The sequence below is a fragment of the Ochotona curzoniae genome, unplaced genomic scaffold, assembly GCF_017591425.1.
Source record: "Ochotona curzoniae isolate NIBS_2020 unplaced genomic scaffold, NIBS_Ocur_1.0 patch266, whole genome shotgun sequence".
In the NCBI taxonomy this organism is placed as follows: Eukaryota; Metazoa; Chordata; class Mammalia; order Lagomorpha; family Ochotonidae; genus Ochotona; species Ochotona curzoniae.
Genome location: NW_024466824.1, coordinates 1,287,979 through 1,304,934, shown reverse-complemented (window position 1 = coordinate 1,304,934; position 16,956 = coordinate 1,287,979). Strand labels below are relative to the sequence as shown.

General features: G+C 41.2%; 1 protein-coding gene across 2 annotated transcripts in view; it reads right to left on the bottom strand.

Annotated features, from left to right (window-relative positions):
- Positions 1 to 16,956, bottom strand: part of LOC121166947 (reelin) — a 357,334-nt gene that overhangs the window by 109,027 nt on the left and 231,351 nt on the right. For both annotated transcript variants that reach the window (XM_040996283.1, XM_040996284.1), the window contains exons 13-20: positions 15,886 to 15,998; positions 14,446 to 14,654; positions 13,726 to 13,854; positions 12,709 to 12,818; positions 11,127 to 11,193; positions 7,330 to 7,563; positions 6,496 to 6,657; positions 189 to 425 (exon numbers count right to left, since the gene is read on the bottom strand). In XM_040996283.1, coding sequence (XP_040852217.1) covers positions 189 to 425; positions 6,496 to 6,657; positions 7,330 to 7,563; positions 11,127 to 11,193; positions 12,709 to 12,818; positions 13,726 to 13,854; positions 14,446 to 14,654; positions 15,886 to 15,998 — 1,261 coding nt within the window. The remainder of the gene's footprint in view (positions 1 to 188; positions 426 to 6,495; positions 6,658 to 7,329; positions 7,564 to 11,126; positions 11,194 to 12,708; positions 12,819 to 13,725; positions 13,855 to 14,445; positions 14,655 to 15,885; positions 15,999 to 16,956) is intronic.

Below are 16,956 nucleotides of genomic sequence, written 5' to 3'. Positions count from 1 at the left end.
ACAAATATTTTATTTTTTTAACGCACCTTCCCAAGGCATCTTATGTGTCAACATAATATCATCTTTTCAGAGGGTTCACATTCAGCCAATATGTGTCAACCACTGGCTGATTGCTGAATGGACTGGAATACAGTCCTCATGTTAGTGCAAAGTGTATAAGCAAGGAAAAGTTGCAATGAATTCTTTACCACAGGGTCCAGTCATGGCCGCAGTAGGGCTGAACATTTCCAAGGTAGAATCCCAGAGACTGAGTGACCTCCACCAGGTTGGTGAAGTCCAGACTGATGCTGTTGAAAAGCACAGAGGTCATGGTGATCTCATCAATGGCCCACACGTCTTCCCCCTGGGAAGAGTGGTAAGGTTGCCACCATCGGAACTGAATTCCAAACTGTCTTGCGTCATCCGGTAACTCCACAGAGATGATCCTAAAAGGGGAAAAAAAAACTCAGAGTTCAGAGGATGTCAGGTACGGGTTTTTTTTTTTTTTTCCAGTAAAGTCTTATGTGTCGAAAATAGCTCAACTGTGAAAAACATTCTCTCGAGGTGTTTAATTTCCTGACTCCTACTAAGTCTTCTAAAGAGATGGCATAAAGGGACTTTCTATGACTGATAAACTCAGTTGTCAAAATGGCAGGATTCATCCCACTCTGCTGAGGGATGCTGGGTAGTCTGTGACACATATTACAGCTCTGTGCTGGTAGGAGCTACGGCACGGCCTCATTCCCATGAGTTTAGTATAGTGCGAACAGGTCACTTGCTGTGTCATGGCAGCTATGACAACTAACCTGTACCTGACAAATGGGGGAGAAAATTAAGAATAATATCTAATTTCCAGGAGCAATTATTGTACACAGCGGCAGGCACCCTGCATTAATTGCCACTGCAACGACACGTGCTCCAAAGCTCCATAAATCACGCTGCCATGCTGCTCACATCCACATTTAAGGTGAGATGGGAAACAAATGGTAAATGGAGCATTTGTCTCCATCAACGTACAATTAAACACGGGGAGAGGCGCTTGCATGAGACGCACGCTGAAGGGACTGAGTTTTTTTCTCTTTAGCAGAGAGAAATCTTTCTAAGCCAAGGGACTAGCTGCATAACGTACACATTAATTTTAAAACGTCAACGTCCAAGGCTGTATTTAATAAGAAACGAGATCGAGGTTCATGCTACCCTTGAGTGAAAGATTATGTAAAACTACAACATAAAAATGCAGTTCCTAATGTAGCAAAAGGTATTGAAACGCTACCTGTTTTCCTCTTAAATAATCTTTACATGGACATTTGAGTGGAATGATGTGACTGGCATCCTTGATTATTCAAACAGTACTCTTAGGATTCTCACGGATGAGATCATCTATTTTTCTTAAATATGGTTTATATATTGATTTACATATTGACAAGGATTTATTCATTTGAAAGGCAGAGTGACAGAGAGAGGGAACAAGATGGGGACAGGTCTCATTTGCTGGTTCCCTCCCCGAATGCCTGCGACAGCTGAAGCCAGGAGCCAGGAACTTGTTCTGGCTGTTCTCCGGGAGTGGCAGGAGTCCAGGTCCTCGAGCCATCATCTACTGCCAGCCAGGCACGTTCGTGGGGAGCTGGCTGGAGGAGAAGCCAGGACTTCAGACCAGGATCAGACACAGATGCGCACTTCACAATCGGCGACTGATCCTCCTGCACCAAAAACTCTACCCTCACTTATGCTTCTTTTTTTTTTGAAGATTTATTTATTTTTATTGGAAAGCCAGATATACAGAGAGGAGGAGAGACAGAGAGGAAGATCCTCTATCCATTGATTCACTCCCCAAGTGGCCTCAACGGCCGGAGCTGAACCGACCTGAAGCCAGGAGCCAGAAGCCAGGAGCCAGGAGCTTCTTCTGGGTCTCCCACATGGGTGCAGGGTCCCAAGGCTTTGGGCCGTTCTCAACTGCCTTCCCGGGCCACAAGCAGGGAGCTGGATGGGAAGTAGAGCAGCCGGGGGGGATGCTAACTGGCGCCCATATGGGATCCTGGTGTGTGCAAGGCAAGGACTTTAGCTGCTAGGCTACCACGCTGGGCCCCATTTTTGCTTCTTAAATACTTCCAACAATCTGATGAATTTTTTTTTTAAATATGAATCTATTAGAGCAAAGTATTTGAGTGATTCTCCCCTTAATTTTTCTAAATATTTATTATTTAAATATGCTTACTTAATTAACAAAAAGGCAATAAATAAACTATATTCAAGTTGGTTCGACAACAAAAATATTAGGAATTTATTTAATAATTTGATTACTACTGTTCCTGGAAACAGTATAACTTCCATTTACATCGATCATTTCAAAAGCAGTTAATATTCTGTGAAAATGATTAAAATTAAAAACAATAACTGGGAAGTAGAATTTCCCAAGTAACTTTTTAAGAAAACACGGTGTGTTATGTATGTGGTAGCAGGGACAGGTGTGAGCAAGCCGTGACTACATGCTTTCCGCTGGAAGGCTCAAGTGATTTTTGCTTGCTGACTTTCTGGAGAGCAAGACAATGTCTGCCTACCGTGAGAGTTTTTGCAGAAAATTGAGCCAAGGTTTTGGCAGACACAAGTGCCCAGGAAACGTTCACGAGAGAGAGTCCTTCTCTGCCAGGGCCCAACATGTTCTCTCATTCTCCTCCTTAAACAAGGGCAGTTTTGTGAGAATTTTGTTGCGAAATCGGGGAGAGACCAATTTAGACTCATGACGTGACTTCTCTTTCCTTCTTTTGGTTCCCCAGTCTTGAAAAATCATGAAAGGGCACACCTTATTCCTCAGTTCATGGAATTACGAAAGTCCGAACGGACACGATCGGCTCCCAGATTCCTCAGTTCTTTAGGGATGGACATGTTCGACTCGATGTTGAGAAAGGCGATTTATGGTTTTTAATCATTATTTTACAATTTCATTTCTAGCACACTTTTGAAGTCCACTCTTACTGAGAGTACACCTTCGATGAAGATGAAAATCAAGGGGTTGGTGTGGTGGCATGTGACACCAACATGCCACGTGGCTGCTGCTTCGTGTCCCGGCTACTCCACTTATTTCCCAGGAAGGCCTTAGTCCTTGGGCTTGCACCAACATGGGGCAGCTGGAAGACGCTCCTGGCTCCTAGTTTTGGACTGGCCCAGCTCTGTGGCCATTCGGGGAGCGAACCAGCAGATGGGACATCTCTCTCTCTCCTTTCTTCTGCAACTCTTCAAGTAAAAATTGTAGTATATATTTTTAAAGGTGGGAAGATATACAAGCACAAGAAGGTCAAATATCCTCTTTAAGTTAAGCAAATTCGAAGTGGCAATGCCAGGATTACAACCTAGCAAGTTCTAGAACCTTGCTCCCAACTTGGAAATAACATCTTGTGTTAGGCGGGAGCTTTCTTGCATCCTATAGTGGCTAGTTTAAAAGGTGTGGAAGAATTTGCATGGGATCCTCCTATTCCTTGATAAGAACTCAGCAGCTTGGATTGCCTTTCTGCCTCAGTCATCTTTTGGGGGGTAGGTACTTAAAAATGCTTTACAATGATATGTACAAGTGAACTGGGAGACTTAATAGACACAAAGGGATCAAGTATAACAATCAAGACATAAAAATAGGGGCAGGTATTTCATGTCGCAGTGAGGGCACCACTGGGACACCTGCATCCCCTATGAAAACACCTGCGTTCCAGTTCCAGTTCTGATTCTAACTCTAGATTCCTGCTGATGTGTTCCCTAGGAGGCAGCAATTAATACCCCAAGTTACTGAGTTCCTAGCACTCACATGGGAGTCTCAGGTTGGGCTCTCAGCTCTCGGTTAAGGCTGCTTCAGCCACAGCTGTTGTAGGTGTCTGGGGATGGAATTAGTATATGGAAAAATATTTCTGCCTTTCTGTCTCTCTCCTTGTTTTACACAGAAAAAAATAAAAATCCATAAATTAAAAATATATCAACTAGGATTAGAGTTCATAATTAATTTGAAGATAAAAAGATATATTATTAAGACAACACTAGACTAATTTTAGTCTCACCACTGATAAAAAAAATTTGTATTAATAAAAGTTTCAATTAGTTTACAGGACATTCTAGTCAGTTTGAATTATACAGCCAATTTCTATATATTACCATACTTTAAATTTTATAAATAATAAGATGATAGCTTTTAATTTACTGACTGAATCATGGACAAGCTAATGATTTGAAATTGCTTAGGAGTCACAGTGAGTAACCAAGTGACATACCTAATTTATGGATCACATGATCATTTTGAAAAAATTGTGGCATAAAGGGACAATATGGAATTCAGAGCCACCACAGATAGCAATTTATATCAACGGAACTACAGCAAATGGCTAAAGACATGAAGATATATTTAATTCTCCTGTGAGGAATCTGCATCTGTTGTATTATTTATCATTATAAGATGCAATTTAGTGTCCGGAATATATCAAACTCTGCTTCTGCCATGTCACCCGTTACTATTATTTATAAGAGTGAGGGGCAGAGGGGAGGAGCCTCTCTAGGAAATGGAAATGTTGTCATCACCGCTGCCACATCTCCTCTGTCCAACGCCTCCACTGTGATCCTAATCTTTCAAGCTCTCAACGTACTTAACGCTGCGAAGCCACCTCAGTTCTGCTCAGAAGAAAAATACTGCTGTCAAATGCCAGGCAAGATTAAACACACCTTTGCAATAGCACATTAAATGTGTAATTATTTTTCATATCAACAAAGATTAATTAAATTTCATGATACAGATGGATGACTGAATTTTTCAGCTGTCCATCCTTGTCAGAACAAAAGAAAAAAAATGAGCTTTAGGCCAAGTTAGCTTAGGATGCTGATATTTTCTTCAAGCCTTCATCATTATCATCTTGAGTTTTGATTAATTTTCTTTTAATGCAGAATCCATGAGATGGCTCTTTGGGACTCTTGTGTCTCCACTGAATGAGCAAGTTGAGGTTAGCCCTTCATTTGACATCCCTAAAATTTTAGAGGGAGAAGAGAAACGAGAGAGAGAGAGAGATGGAACATAATGGTGGGCTCACTTCTCAGATTAACACAATGGTCTGGTCTGGACCTGGCCATGGTCACTACCTCCCTGAGTTTGTACCAGCAGGATACTGGAATAAAGAGTCAGGAGACAGACACCAAATCAAGGAACTGTGAAATGTGATACAGGTGTCTTAACCAGCATCCTAAAAATTTTTTTACCTATACAGGGTTCATATGTGTGCTGTGTATATTGTATTGTATGTACATGGCCTAGCAGTTATTCTTCGTCATCTCTGTTACATGCTATTACACTTTAACCAAAAATTAAAGTTCTTATTTATTTATTTACAAGCAATTAAGTATAGAGGTAGTGACAGATAAAAACTACAAAATAGGCCAGGACCAGCGTTGTGGCCCAGGGGGCTAACCAGGTACTTTCAATGCTGGCGTTGCATATTAGAATGCTGGTTTGAGTCCTGGCTGCTCTGCTAATACATGTGGAGTACTGGTAGTGGAGGATGGCCCCTGCTGCCCAAGCGGGAGAGCCTGGGTTCCACTTGGCACAGCCCTGGCCATCGCAGATACTAAGCAGTGAACTAGCGGATGGAACAGTAATCCCTCTCTGTGTCACTCTGCTTTTCAAATCAACAAGTCAATAAATGCAGGCACTGCCAGTGACACTCTCTCCTTTCTACATGACCGTAGCGTTACCCACACCTTCCGGGGGTTTTAACTTCAAGCTGTTGTTTTGATGCTTCCCACCCGCCTCTTCCCTCACGCTCTCTGAAGGAATGCCACAGGCTCTGGGCGGGAGAGCTTGTTTGGATGCTTCTGAAATCACACCACTGGTGTGAAATGAATTGCATTCTGTCAAGATGGAGGGAGGTCCCTGCTTCAAACAGAACTTGAACTCCGATGGTTGTTGAGTGTAGGACAAGAAACATGCAAACTAAAGGAAACCGAAAGTGGTCTAGAGAAAGAACTTGAAATATGTTCTCACTCTCCATATTGACCAGGAACTCTGTACCTGCTAGAAAAATGTCTTTATCTTCTTTATACTATTATATCACGTGGAAATCGAAAAAAAATATCGCTTATCAAATTTTATTCATTATACAATATATCCTATTGTAATATATTACTAACCATTTCTTTCGTTGGCAGTAGCTATGATTCAGTGCCACACTTAAATCCTATCTAGCTGTTTCTATTGTAACTGAAAAAGGAAAATGCTATCTTTTTTCTTTCAGTTATCAAAACACTTCCCTTAGATGTGCATTTCAAAATATGAAAAGGAATGTCTTCAACGTGATCAGAAATCAGTGGGACACACGGATTACCAGAAGATGGTGTGTTAGCATTTCATTGCATGACGCATCCATCTTTGTCCTCTCATCTCTCAATGGAAAGAATGACCGGGGTCATGCATCCTCTTGAATGATGATGCCCCCAGGGAGGAGGTTTCACTCTAGCCACTGTTTTTTTTCCCCCTCCAAATGCTTACCCACATACCTGGGCTCATGATAGTTGAGATATGAGTAATGCTCCAGGAGTTTCCAAGTGATGCCGTTGTCGTAGGAATAATGTAACAGAACTCCTTCTCCAGGCTGGTCAGGGGCTTTGCAGGTGCTCAGCACGGACTTGCTGCCCAGCCTCAGCGTGAACTGGAGAAACCTACGCACAGACAGTCTGTCGGCATCGTGTGCCTGGATGCTGCTCATGATGACGTTCATTTTGCTGTTCAAACACACTCAGGAAACATTTATACAAACGTCTCCCCCAAGCAGCGGGTTTCCAATCATCCCTCTATTGTAAAATAGAAGCCATTTCACTGTGAGGTGCAGGGACCTACATGGCAGAGGGGTGGATGTGCATATTCTATGTACAACTACATCCACAAGCATATAACTGTGCTTATACCTTATTGCCTACTCCATTTTTGTGTAAATCCACTTATACTGCCAATCACTCTTTTCCTGAATTATTTATGAGGCACTGGGGGAAGGGAGATGTAGGGTAAACCTAATCAGCTTCTGCAAGCTGTCAAATAAATAAAACGACATAAATAATTAACCAGCCCGTGGCTTGAGAACACAGTTCCGATGCTAACATCTTATATTTAAAAAAAAAAAATCTAGTCAGTCATGAGTATCTCAGAGTCATTGGCGAGTCTCTTCTAATTTATTAAAAAGCAGAAGAAATTAAATAATCTGTAAGCTCTTTCCATCCTTGTTAAAAAAAATGGAAGCTCTATAAAAGCAAAAAATATAATAAGTAAAAACACGTCTGAATTCAACATGCATGTCTGCTTTCTAAATGTTTTTTTTCTACTCCTATTTGACTCACCTGGACTGTGAGCTGTCAAGGAAAGATGTAATGAGCTGGCGTCTCCCATCTTTGTTGAAAACCAGCGCCTTGCCACTGGCCAAGACCCCACAGCCAAAGCTGACTTCAGCACCACGGATAGAGTAAAAATTATGGTAAGAAGACAGCCTGGAATTTCCAAAGCTTTCCGAAATAAACATGGGGAACGTCTGCGATGCCATCTCACACGCTGGGCCTGAAAATCCGGGATCACACCTGAAGGAAACATGGGAAGGATGAAGTCCGTTCAGATGGAATCCTCTTAGGAGAGGAGAAAGTACAGAGACAAAGATTGGACGGAATGGCAAGCACGGCTCATTAGCCATTGGGGAGTACCGAGTCGGAACACTTGATCATGGCCAGTCAACTGGGAATGTTCCAGAAGGATGGAGTCTGCAGAGCTCTGCTGTAAAAAACTAAAGATTTAAACAGTAATTCAGGACTTATCTTCAATCAACGTCAGTATATGAAATGCACCTATGTGCGTAGTTCCAAGTTCAAGTTCGTAGTTGGTTAAAAACGATGCTACATTTATATATAATTGATTCATATAGGTTCTTACTAAAAGAAAACAACAAAAATTCAGTAATATATCTGGAATAAATTTCCTTTAAGGACACGTGTAAATTTTATATGTTCTTTTAAATATTTCAAAACTATGTGAAAATCAATCTGTATTCAAACTTATAATGGCACACTAAAGGGATGTGTATGCCCTTGACCTAGATTGAAGTCCTTCGTGGAAGTGTGCTGGCTCCCAGAGGGCTCCGGAATGAACACTTCAAGAAACTGCTGCAACCCTGCCCACACAACAACCTGCTCCGCCTCTCCATGCAACTGGGCTATGTTTGTTTTGCGTTATTAGAAGCTGCATAGATTTCTCTCTTAGGCGTCCACCGATGGGAAGGCCTCACGACAGATCAATCAACTGCATGTCAGAAACTTCTTCTGTTTGAAGGGTTTCATCTCTTAGGAATCCGCTTCCGATGATTTATCTTTACTACACTCTTAGTTTGTCTTCCCCACCACATCTACAATGTTGCTTACGTAAAAGAAGATCAGTTAGGGCCAGCACTGTGGGGCGGTACATTAAGCTGGCATTTGTTTCAAAATGGTATTCCATGTGGGATACAGCTACAAGTTCTGGCTGTTGTACTTTCAGTCTAGTTCCCTGCTAAAGAGCACGAGTGATGGCATGATTGCCTGGTCCCTGCCTTCTATGTGGGAGACCCAGAAGGAATCCTAGGTTCCTAATGGCTATTTGGGCAGTAGCCCGGCCTATAGAGGATCTCACTTTTCTCTCTGTATCTCCTTCTCTTGCTGTAACTCTGTCTTTCCAATAAATGAATGAGTCTTCAAAAAAAAAAATCTTTAAAGGACAAGACTGTTGTCTCTGGGGATGAGGCCTTCCCATGCAAGTGTTACAAATGTCATGAAGTTGGAAGCAAGTCTTTTACGTAAAGCAAGTACAACGACGAAACGGTGCTACGGTGTGACTCGCGAGGTGCTTCCTCGGTATTAGTATTCAAACTGGGTCAATGCTGGCTGCCCAGAGGGGGCAATTCCAAGACCTGGACTTGCTTAAATGCCAAATTTCATGCGCACTGGCTATTCTGGGGGAGAAGGTCCACAGTGCCCCATTATCAATGAAGGCCCCTGGCAGCGTGAAGCTTGAGTGCTGTTTTGGCATCTTAAATGGCATTAGGGAAGAAGAAGGAAAGGAAAGCAGTATTTCCTGGATATGGAAACGAGCCTCAAACAATTAGCTTCTTTCACATGTTATCTTGCGGGCTCAGACTCTGAAGAGTCAAGCACTTCCAGCTAAAACTAGACACACTGCAAAGCCAGGAAACGGAGCGTGGGTCACCATGGACAAAACTGGAACTGGTACTCCCAAGCAAAGACAACCTGTTGCTGAAAAGCCTTTTGAGAAAAATGAATGTTCCTCCTAAGTGAGTCTTAGGACCACCGATGGGGAATAATTGATGATCATTAAGAGATGATTCCTACTTGGTCTCCTTTTAATAACAATCTATACAATTGGGATAGAACGCCAACAATGATTGCACTAATATTTTCAACCAGGCCTAGGGCTGGATAGAGTTCAGAAAATACTAGGCAGCCATAGAACGAAGGCTTTGGTAGCAAAGAATGGTGACCACGAGGGTAGCAAGGAAGAGAGCAAAAGAAGACTGTAGAGGCCCCAAGTTCAAGGATCTTCTTAAAGAAAATAAATGCTATGGCATATGCTCAACGAGGAGTGCATTAGTGAAAAAGAAGATAAGTGGTTGAAATTTCAGCCCCGGTATAAATGAACAAAGTCAATGAGTGTTATACAACACACAGCCAGAAGGAGGGAAACAACTGCATCCAGGAGTTGATGAAGCCAGGAGGAAAAGCCTATGATAACTCAAGACAACACGGGATCATAAAGAGACTGTCCTTCGTATGTCCACATCTCTCATGGGCACCAAATATGTTGCTTTAAATAGAAAGCATTTAATGACATGGGAACTACTGCCCACAAAAATAGAAGGGAGAGATATGCCCACTCTAATGATAGTTGTGTTTTTACAAATAGCACCGCCCACGTCCTTAATTAAAGTAGTTGTCCTTTAACACAGCATGCTTTCGAAACTTCAGGCCAACTTCAGAAACTACAATTGCACAGACATCAGAATGCACAAAATGGTTTGGTTATGCATAACGGGAGAAGATAAGAACTTGAGGAAAATACCAGCCAATGTTTCATAGACCTGGGAAGTTAATGTCTTTGAGTGGGAGCTGGGAGTTTTATTAAAAAGCAAAAGGATGCATATTCAATCCTGAGATAGAAGTGCAAACTTTCAGCTCATATAATTTATGACACATTGTGCAGAATGATCTCTTTGTTAATTAAATTCATTGAAATACAGTTGAAATGTTCACCTGCCACTGTAATCGAAGCAGTAACAAGTGTTTCCCACACACTTGCAATTTCTAAATGAGTAGGCTTAAAGCCATGTTATGAGTTCTTTGTTCTTTAATTAATTAGCCAGCTGATTAATTACTCCTTTTATTTGGCGGATAAGGAGAAATCAAACAGACGATTCGCTGCTGAAAACTTGCCTGTGTTTTCAGGAATACCCGATTAAATGTTAATATGAGAGTGACATAAAAGTGAATAACTCTTCTTGGTGGAGACATGATCTAATTCAGCAAATGTGATTAGGTTTACTTTATTAATACGTAGATGCAGACTTCATACTCAGTATCACTGTCTTGGAAAACACTCTGTAATCATTTTGAAGACGTAAACGATTTCTAAAAACATATAATACTGAAAATTTATTTAAAGACGATGAATTTTCCGATTACGTTTGCAAAATCTGCCCCAGTCCAGTTTTTTTCTTTTTTTTTCCAGACCGTGTTTCTGTGGGGAAAAACCTGAATTTTTGGTCACTTACGGAGCATGTTAGGTTTAAAACACAATTCATGAGCATTCCAACAAATTTCTGGAAAGGAATGTAGCTGAAGAGCAGGTAGGTAACTATCAAGTTATGAGGAACTCAATGCTGTTAACTTCACATGAGAAATACTGCATTTATTTACAATGAAATCTAATATATTGACATCTACATACAAATTACTTTCAAATGATACTTAAATTCCACTGGGAGTATTCTATTTTTGATCTTAATAAGGTTTTCCAAAACCCTATAGACAGTTAAAACAACCATGGCTCCAATCTACGCAGTGCATGCCAGAAGTGACAGGAGTAAATAGTGCTTAATGCTTACTTGCAACCATGTCGAGTGCACTGTCCTCGGCCAGAACAGAACTTGAGACATGATGGGCCAATATAGACTGCAAGGAAAAAAGACAGCATGTAAAAGATGGTAGTATGATTGGAAAAGCCAAGAGCACTGGCCTGGCATGCTCGCTAGCAGTATTCCGTATGTCTTAGTACTGTGCAGCCCACGCAAGAATCGTGGCTATGGCTAGGACCCAGAGGACCCACAATCCACATCCTCTGACCTCCGTTCGTGGTGTGGCAGCCTTCCTTAAGGAAATGGAGATACTGTTTCAGCAAGTTTATATATGCTTCACTGCACTTCTAATTTCCTCAAACGTTTTATTCCACATGGCCATTTAAACTACTTCTATGATTTTTACTACAACAAAGGCTCTTTATTGGATGGCAGCAGGAAAACCTCACTTCTCCTCCACTCTTCAGAGGCATATCCTTATTCCTTAGCGCTAGGTACGGGAATTAAAATGGTATACCAGATGTTCTGCCCATGCAGACAGTCCATTCCAACAAACTCATCTTTACATGTTTTTATAAACGTGCTATGCTTGTGTTTGCACGCCTCACACATGTGGTCTTCAAAGTCTTACCATTTGGTTGCTCTCCTTTAAATATACAACATCTAAAGAGCTTGTGTTAGTTCATTGTGAAGAATACTGTTTGAGGTTATTCCTAAATTTCAAGAATGCATTGATTAGTGTCTCAGTTACTGAAAAATAAACAAAGATGTTGGCTTGCCTTGTGTGACTAGATTGGCCACAAATCAGTGCTTATATTAAATGTGCATTGTGTTGAATTTTTGGTCCTTCTCTTTCTTTTTCCCTTTATACTTCCCTGTAGTATAATCTGCCAGTCAAATTTTCATACTCTCTTACAACAGAAAATGCATAAATTTGTCTGTAATGATAGCAAAAATAAGCCAGACAGAATTGGCTATTCATAACAAATGTATTTACAGCTATATGAACGAATAGTTTAAAATATCTTTTCCCATTGTACAATTTTGGTAAGTGATACTTGTTCCAAGGACAATGCAAAAAATTATCAACAACTAAAAAATGAAAGCTAAGACTATTTTATATTTTTTTCAAGTCTCCCTTTTGTACCATCTTCTGAAAAGAAGGTAGAGGTTTCACTAGCATTTTGGAGATAATGTTTCCTTCTGAATGATGTCTGCATCTAAAACACAAGCCTCCCAGATGTTGGGCTGTCATATTTTAATATATGCAAGATGGTAAGTATTTATGTTAATTTTATATAGAATATTCGAAGAAAATGTTAGGACATCCCTTGTCATCAACTGTGAATTTGAGTTTACGAGCTTCATGCAGTTTAAAATTCCGTATGCTGAAACAGTCTAGCATCTAATATTGCTGATGCCACTGCCTTTTTGTGTGTATGATTGCACATCCCTGGGCTTCTAGCCGAATGCAAAGAAGAAAAGAGAGAAAGGGTGTTTAATGAGTTGCGAGACCATGACTTGGAGATGTGATTAAGTCTGTGCTGATGAACAAAAGCACAGGAAGATTCTACATCAATGGCATATGATTATGACAGGCAGAAACACTAACCATTATCAATTGCCCACATGTTTCCAAGGATCGGTCCTGTTTGTCTCCAGCGAATCCTTGTGTCCCGAGTTAGTGCAGCGTTAGGAAGCGGAATGGTTATCCGGTTCCACCTGCAAGAAATTTAACACAAAACCAATGTCATCACTGAACTCCCATCTTTCGCATGCTTTCAACGTGCAGGTTTCTGGGTGCTTGCAATAACACCAAAGTTTGTCAGTAAGTTCTTTACATTTACCTGTGGAGTTTGCTTGTGTGTGGCCAGAGAGTAGACATATGACTGGTGGAAATACCACATCATGCTAACTTAGTGGATTTGTTCTTAGTAGCACACCATCTCAAGCTTGTTTTTAGATACAATTTTACAATGTTTTACATCAATTATCAGACTGTGGCAATTATCCCACAGTAAGCATTGGGGTGAGAGAACGTGTTGGCTATTAACTTCCTACTGTTCTTGTTATCCGATGGCCCAGTGCATATTTAAAGAGATACCAAGAAAGGAAATAATTCCATAAGTTAAGTTCTGCAATGTTTGGGAATTTCTGTACTATTTATGTTGGGTTTATTCTGTAAAGTGGCAAGTATTTAACATTCACATAGTAGTTCCCAAAGGATTGACCATTGCTCTCATCTTACATGGAAGAGGTGGAAAGTTAGAGTAAGTATCATTATACAGAGAGCAGGTGGTAGAATTAGGATTTGAACTTGGGAGCAATTTCCAAACTTAACCTTCTTCCACTTCTCTATCTTACATCTTATCACGTCAGTATATTTACAATAACCACGGGGTCACTGTATAGAATTGAACTGAGTGCAATCCCAAACACAAATCAAGTGCAGAAAGCACGAACGGCCTCACATACACTGATCTTGCATCAGATTGACCAATGGTATTGTGTATGTGTTTTCTAACACTCTGAAACAGAAGCCATGTTCCTTAGACACAGTGCTAAAAATGCTAGTCCATCCCCTCCCTTGGATTGGTGTCATCCCACATGCCAGAGAGAGTTTACGTACCCACTGTAGTTCTCAGAGGGGTAGACGGTGCTATGGGGAAGGTGTGGTCCAGCACAGATCTCAGGTAAGCACTCGGTGTGGAGGAGAGACCAGGAACGCCCATGGTTGGTGGAAAACTCCAGGCTGACACTGTTCACAGTAGACCCAGCACAACAACAAAAAAAAGGGGGCAAAGGGAAAAAACACACAAGGTAAAATTTACATGTCAAGTGTTTTAAAGATGTTGTTTCCTAAACCGATCATTCGTTCCTTTCACTGGGGTCTGACCAGCCTGCAGAGGGCAAGCAGTTAAATGCTGTAAAAATAAACTATTTCACAGACATCCAAGGGGTCACCGGAGGTGGTTGTGTTCTTGAATTTGATAGGTAGCAAGGCAATTACCATGTCTCACACAGTCACTGCATCCTGTGAACCGAGATCCAGACACACTTCTTAGAAAGGAGGCAAGCAACACTTGGGAAAGTGATAGCTCCAAGTGCTAATTGATTTCTGTGCCTCTTACTGGGGGTCACGTGCGGTCTGAGTTCCTGTTTGTCTCAGCTGTCACGGATGGCTGCCACTGCGCATGTGAGTATCTCTCACTGCTGAAGTGAAGCCCCACTTCAAGTCTACTCCATCTTACCCTGCATATGAGTAGATGAACTTTCCTTCTGGAGAGAGAATATTTAAGTCTGAGTGTTTGTTTCAGCACATTCAAAAAAAAAAAATCAAACTTCTTACCTGTTCCCAGGTTGATGAGTTCCACATCCCAGATTAATGGAAAACTGAATCATGTGAGACATGGTGGTCGGGAGTACAGGCAAGACGTGGAAAAAGTCCACGGCCCAGACATTCCTGTTATGGCCCTGATGATTTTTTTGTCGGAGACAAAATTTGGTAGCAGGTGTCTGAAGCTCGGGAGAGATGACCACAGAAACCAAAGATGGAACCTATCACGAAAATGAAGCCAAAGTCATTCACGGCACACTGCTCCCTCCCTTCCACTTGATCAGTTAATATGAATTTTAGATTTTCTTCATTGATGAAATACCAGACAACGTTCTTTGTTTTTCATTTGTTATTTCACGTACATGAAGTTGTGTTCAAGCAGGATTTGTTTCACCGGCTCAGAATCCCCAAGGGAAGGGAGCCGTCTGTAAGTGATAAAGGGCTTTTCTACTTGAAGGCTATATTGGTGTTAAGGCTTTTTAAAAGGCATTCCTGTACGTGTATTCATTTTTCTATGTTAGCACGTAACAAAAGCAGGTTGGCGTTTGCACTTTATTATCCGTACTTTGTAAAGTGGATTTGCAGGGCATTAAAGGTTTGCTAAGCTGGTTCAGTATAGGGCTCGACACAGAAGCAATGACTCCATGCACGATCACCGGTATCACTGACTGGGTTAGATACACACAGATAACCAGAGCAGGTCTACTGCTCCCTAGCCACTGCTGAAAACTGCCCATCATGAAATCTAAACTAGTATTATCAACTGAGTTACCCTTGCATGTGGAGTGTACTGGCGCGTACTTTCTTGGGTTGTTTTCTCCAGCCCAAGGTTGATGCTTCTAACCTTGATGCTTCTCTGCTGTCCTCCTAACTTAGAACATGAGATGTTACATGCCTTAGGATGCTCTTTGCACAGATAAATCTACTACAACACAAGATAATTTTCTACCTCATGACAAATGCCTCGCATAATTTGGAAGATGCTTACAAATAACCACAGATAACACCTGTGCTGTATCCAAAGTGCAAAGCGAAATGATCAACAGCTTTGGCTCTAATCGGCAAATTAGCAACTTCATAATAACCTATATGTTTGCAGCATCTTTTGTCCAAAGGATTTCACGATTCTGGGTAACTGCTCCTTCACTCATGACACATCTCTGAGACTGCGTAACTGGAGTTACTCCGAGTTTTCCTGAGGACAAGTGTAAAAGTCAGCCTTATGGGCTACGTAATTCAATCTTTCTGTAACAACCTGATTGTTTCAGCTGCATCAGAAAAAAAGTGAATACGATAATGTCTGTGTCATTTTTTTTTTCTAAGATATCCAACAACTTCCTGGATTCCCGTAAGATCCATTCTCTGCATCGGACATGGTGTAGGCAGTCTTCTCTCTGGATTGTCTGGAGAGGTCTGCAGTGGGCCACTGGGCTCAAAGGTGGGCAGGCATACCTTATAGGAGGAATAGGAGAGAGTATCCAACGCAACATGCTCTTTCCGTCCTTCAGTCTTGGCGTACAGGATGACATCGTCTTCGTGAGAGTCTCCAGGGTCACAGATCCCTCCTGCATCAAGCACGAAATTTGGGTTTCTAGTAGCAATCGAATCCAAAACCATCTCAAATGCATTACTAAACTTTAAAAAAGATAATCACAGGGTCAGCTAGGACTTAGGAATAATCAGGGACAGTGGCACTCAGACCACAGGAAATAATTTAAGAAGATAATTTAGACAATACTGAAGGCCACAGACATCTCCACGAAAAACAAAGTCTCTGCTTCAAGAGTACCCAAATAACAGCTTGTCAATCAGTGACCGCACACTTAGATTTTCACCATAAAAAAATGTTCTTGGTATTTAAACAAGCCCTTCACCATAAAAAGATGTTCTTGGTATTTAAAATAATACGTTTGACAATGGTATGGCCAAAATGAAGCATGTGCTGGTTATGGCCTTAAACTGAGTCTTCTGATGTTCAGTCATTCAAAGCATTGTACATAGTATCTTGAATATTTTTGCATGTACGTTTTTAAGGTTCTTTTGAAGTTTGATATTTTATTTGATTGTTGAAAGGAAAACAGAGAAGTTGATGCCATATGCCACTGCTTTATGTGAAAAAAAGTATTATCAGAAGGGATAGGTAGCTAAACTCTTCGAGATGATGAATGTAGCAGTCAGGGTGTCTGAACCTGGAGATCACTCAATCACCAGATGGAAGAGTCAGGAGCAGACGCTGTGTCCCTTAACCTTTAGCTAGCATTTTCACCACTGAATTTTGTCATTAATTCTTGCTGTTGTTGGACGCCATCAACCATCTGTTTAAGCCGCATTTTAAAAACAGCAGTATGAGCAAGGCCGCCATGTGAGTGCATCTACAGAGCATGAATGCTAAGCTCTGTGGTTTTAAAGACATCGTCAGTCCCCCCAAAGTAAGCACACTTACAGACTACTATTAGCAAACGTGGGTATTGAATGATCGAACACAGGTGCGATTAGAAAGCTCTCCCATTCATGGCTTTTAAA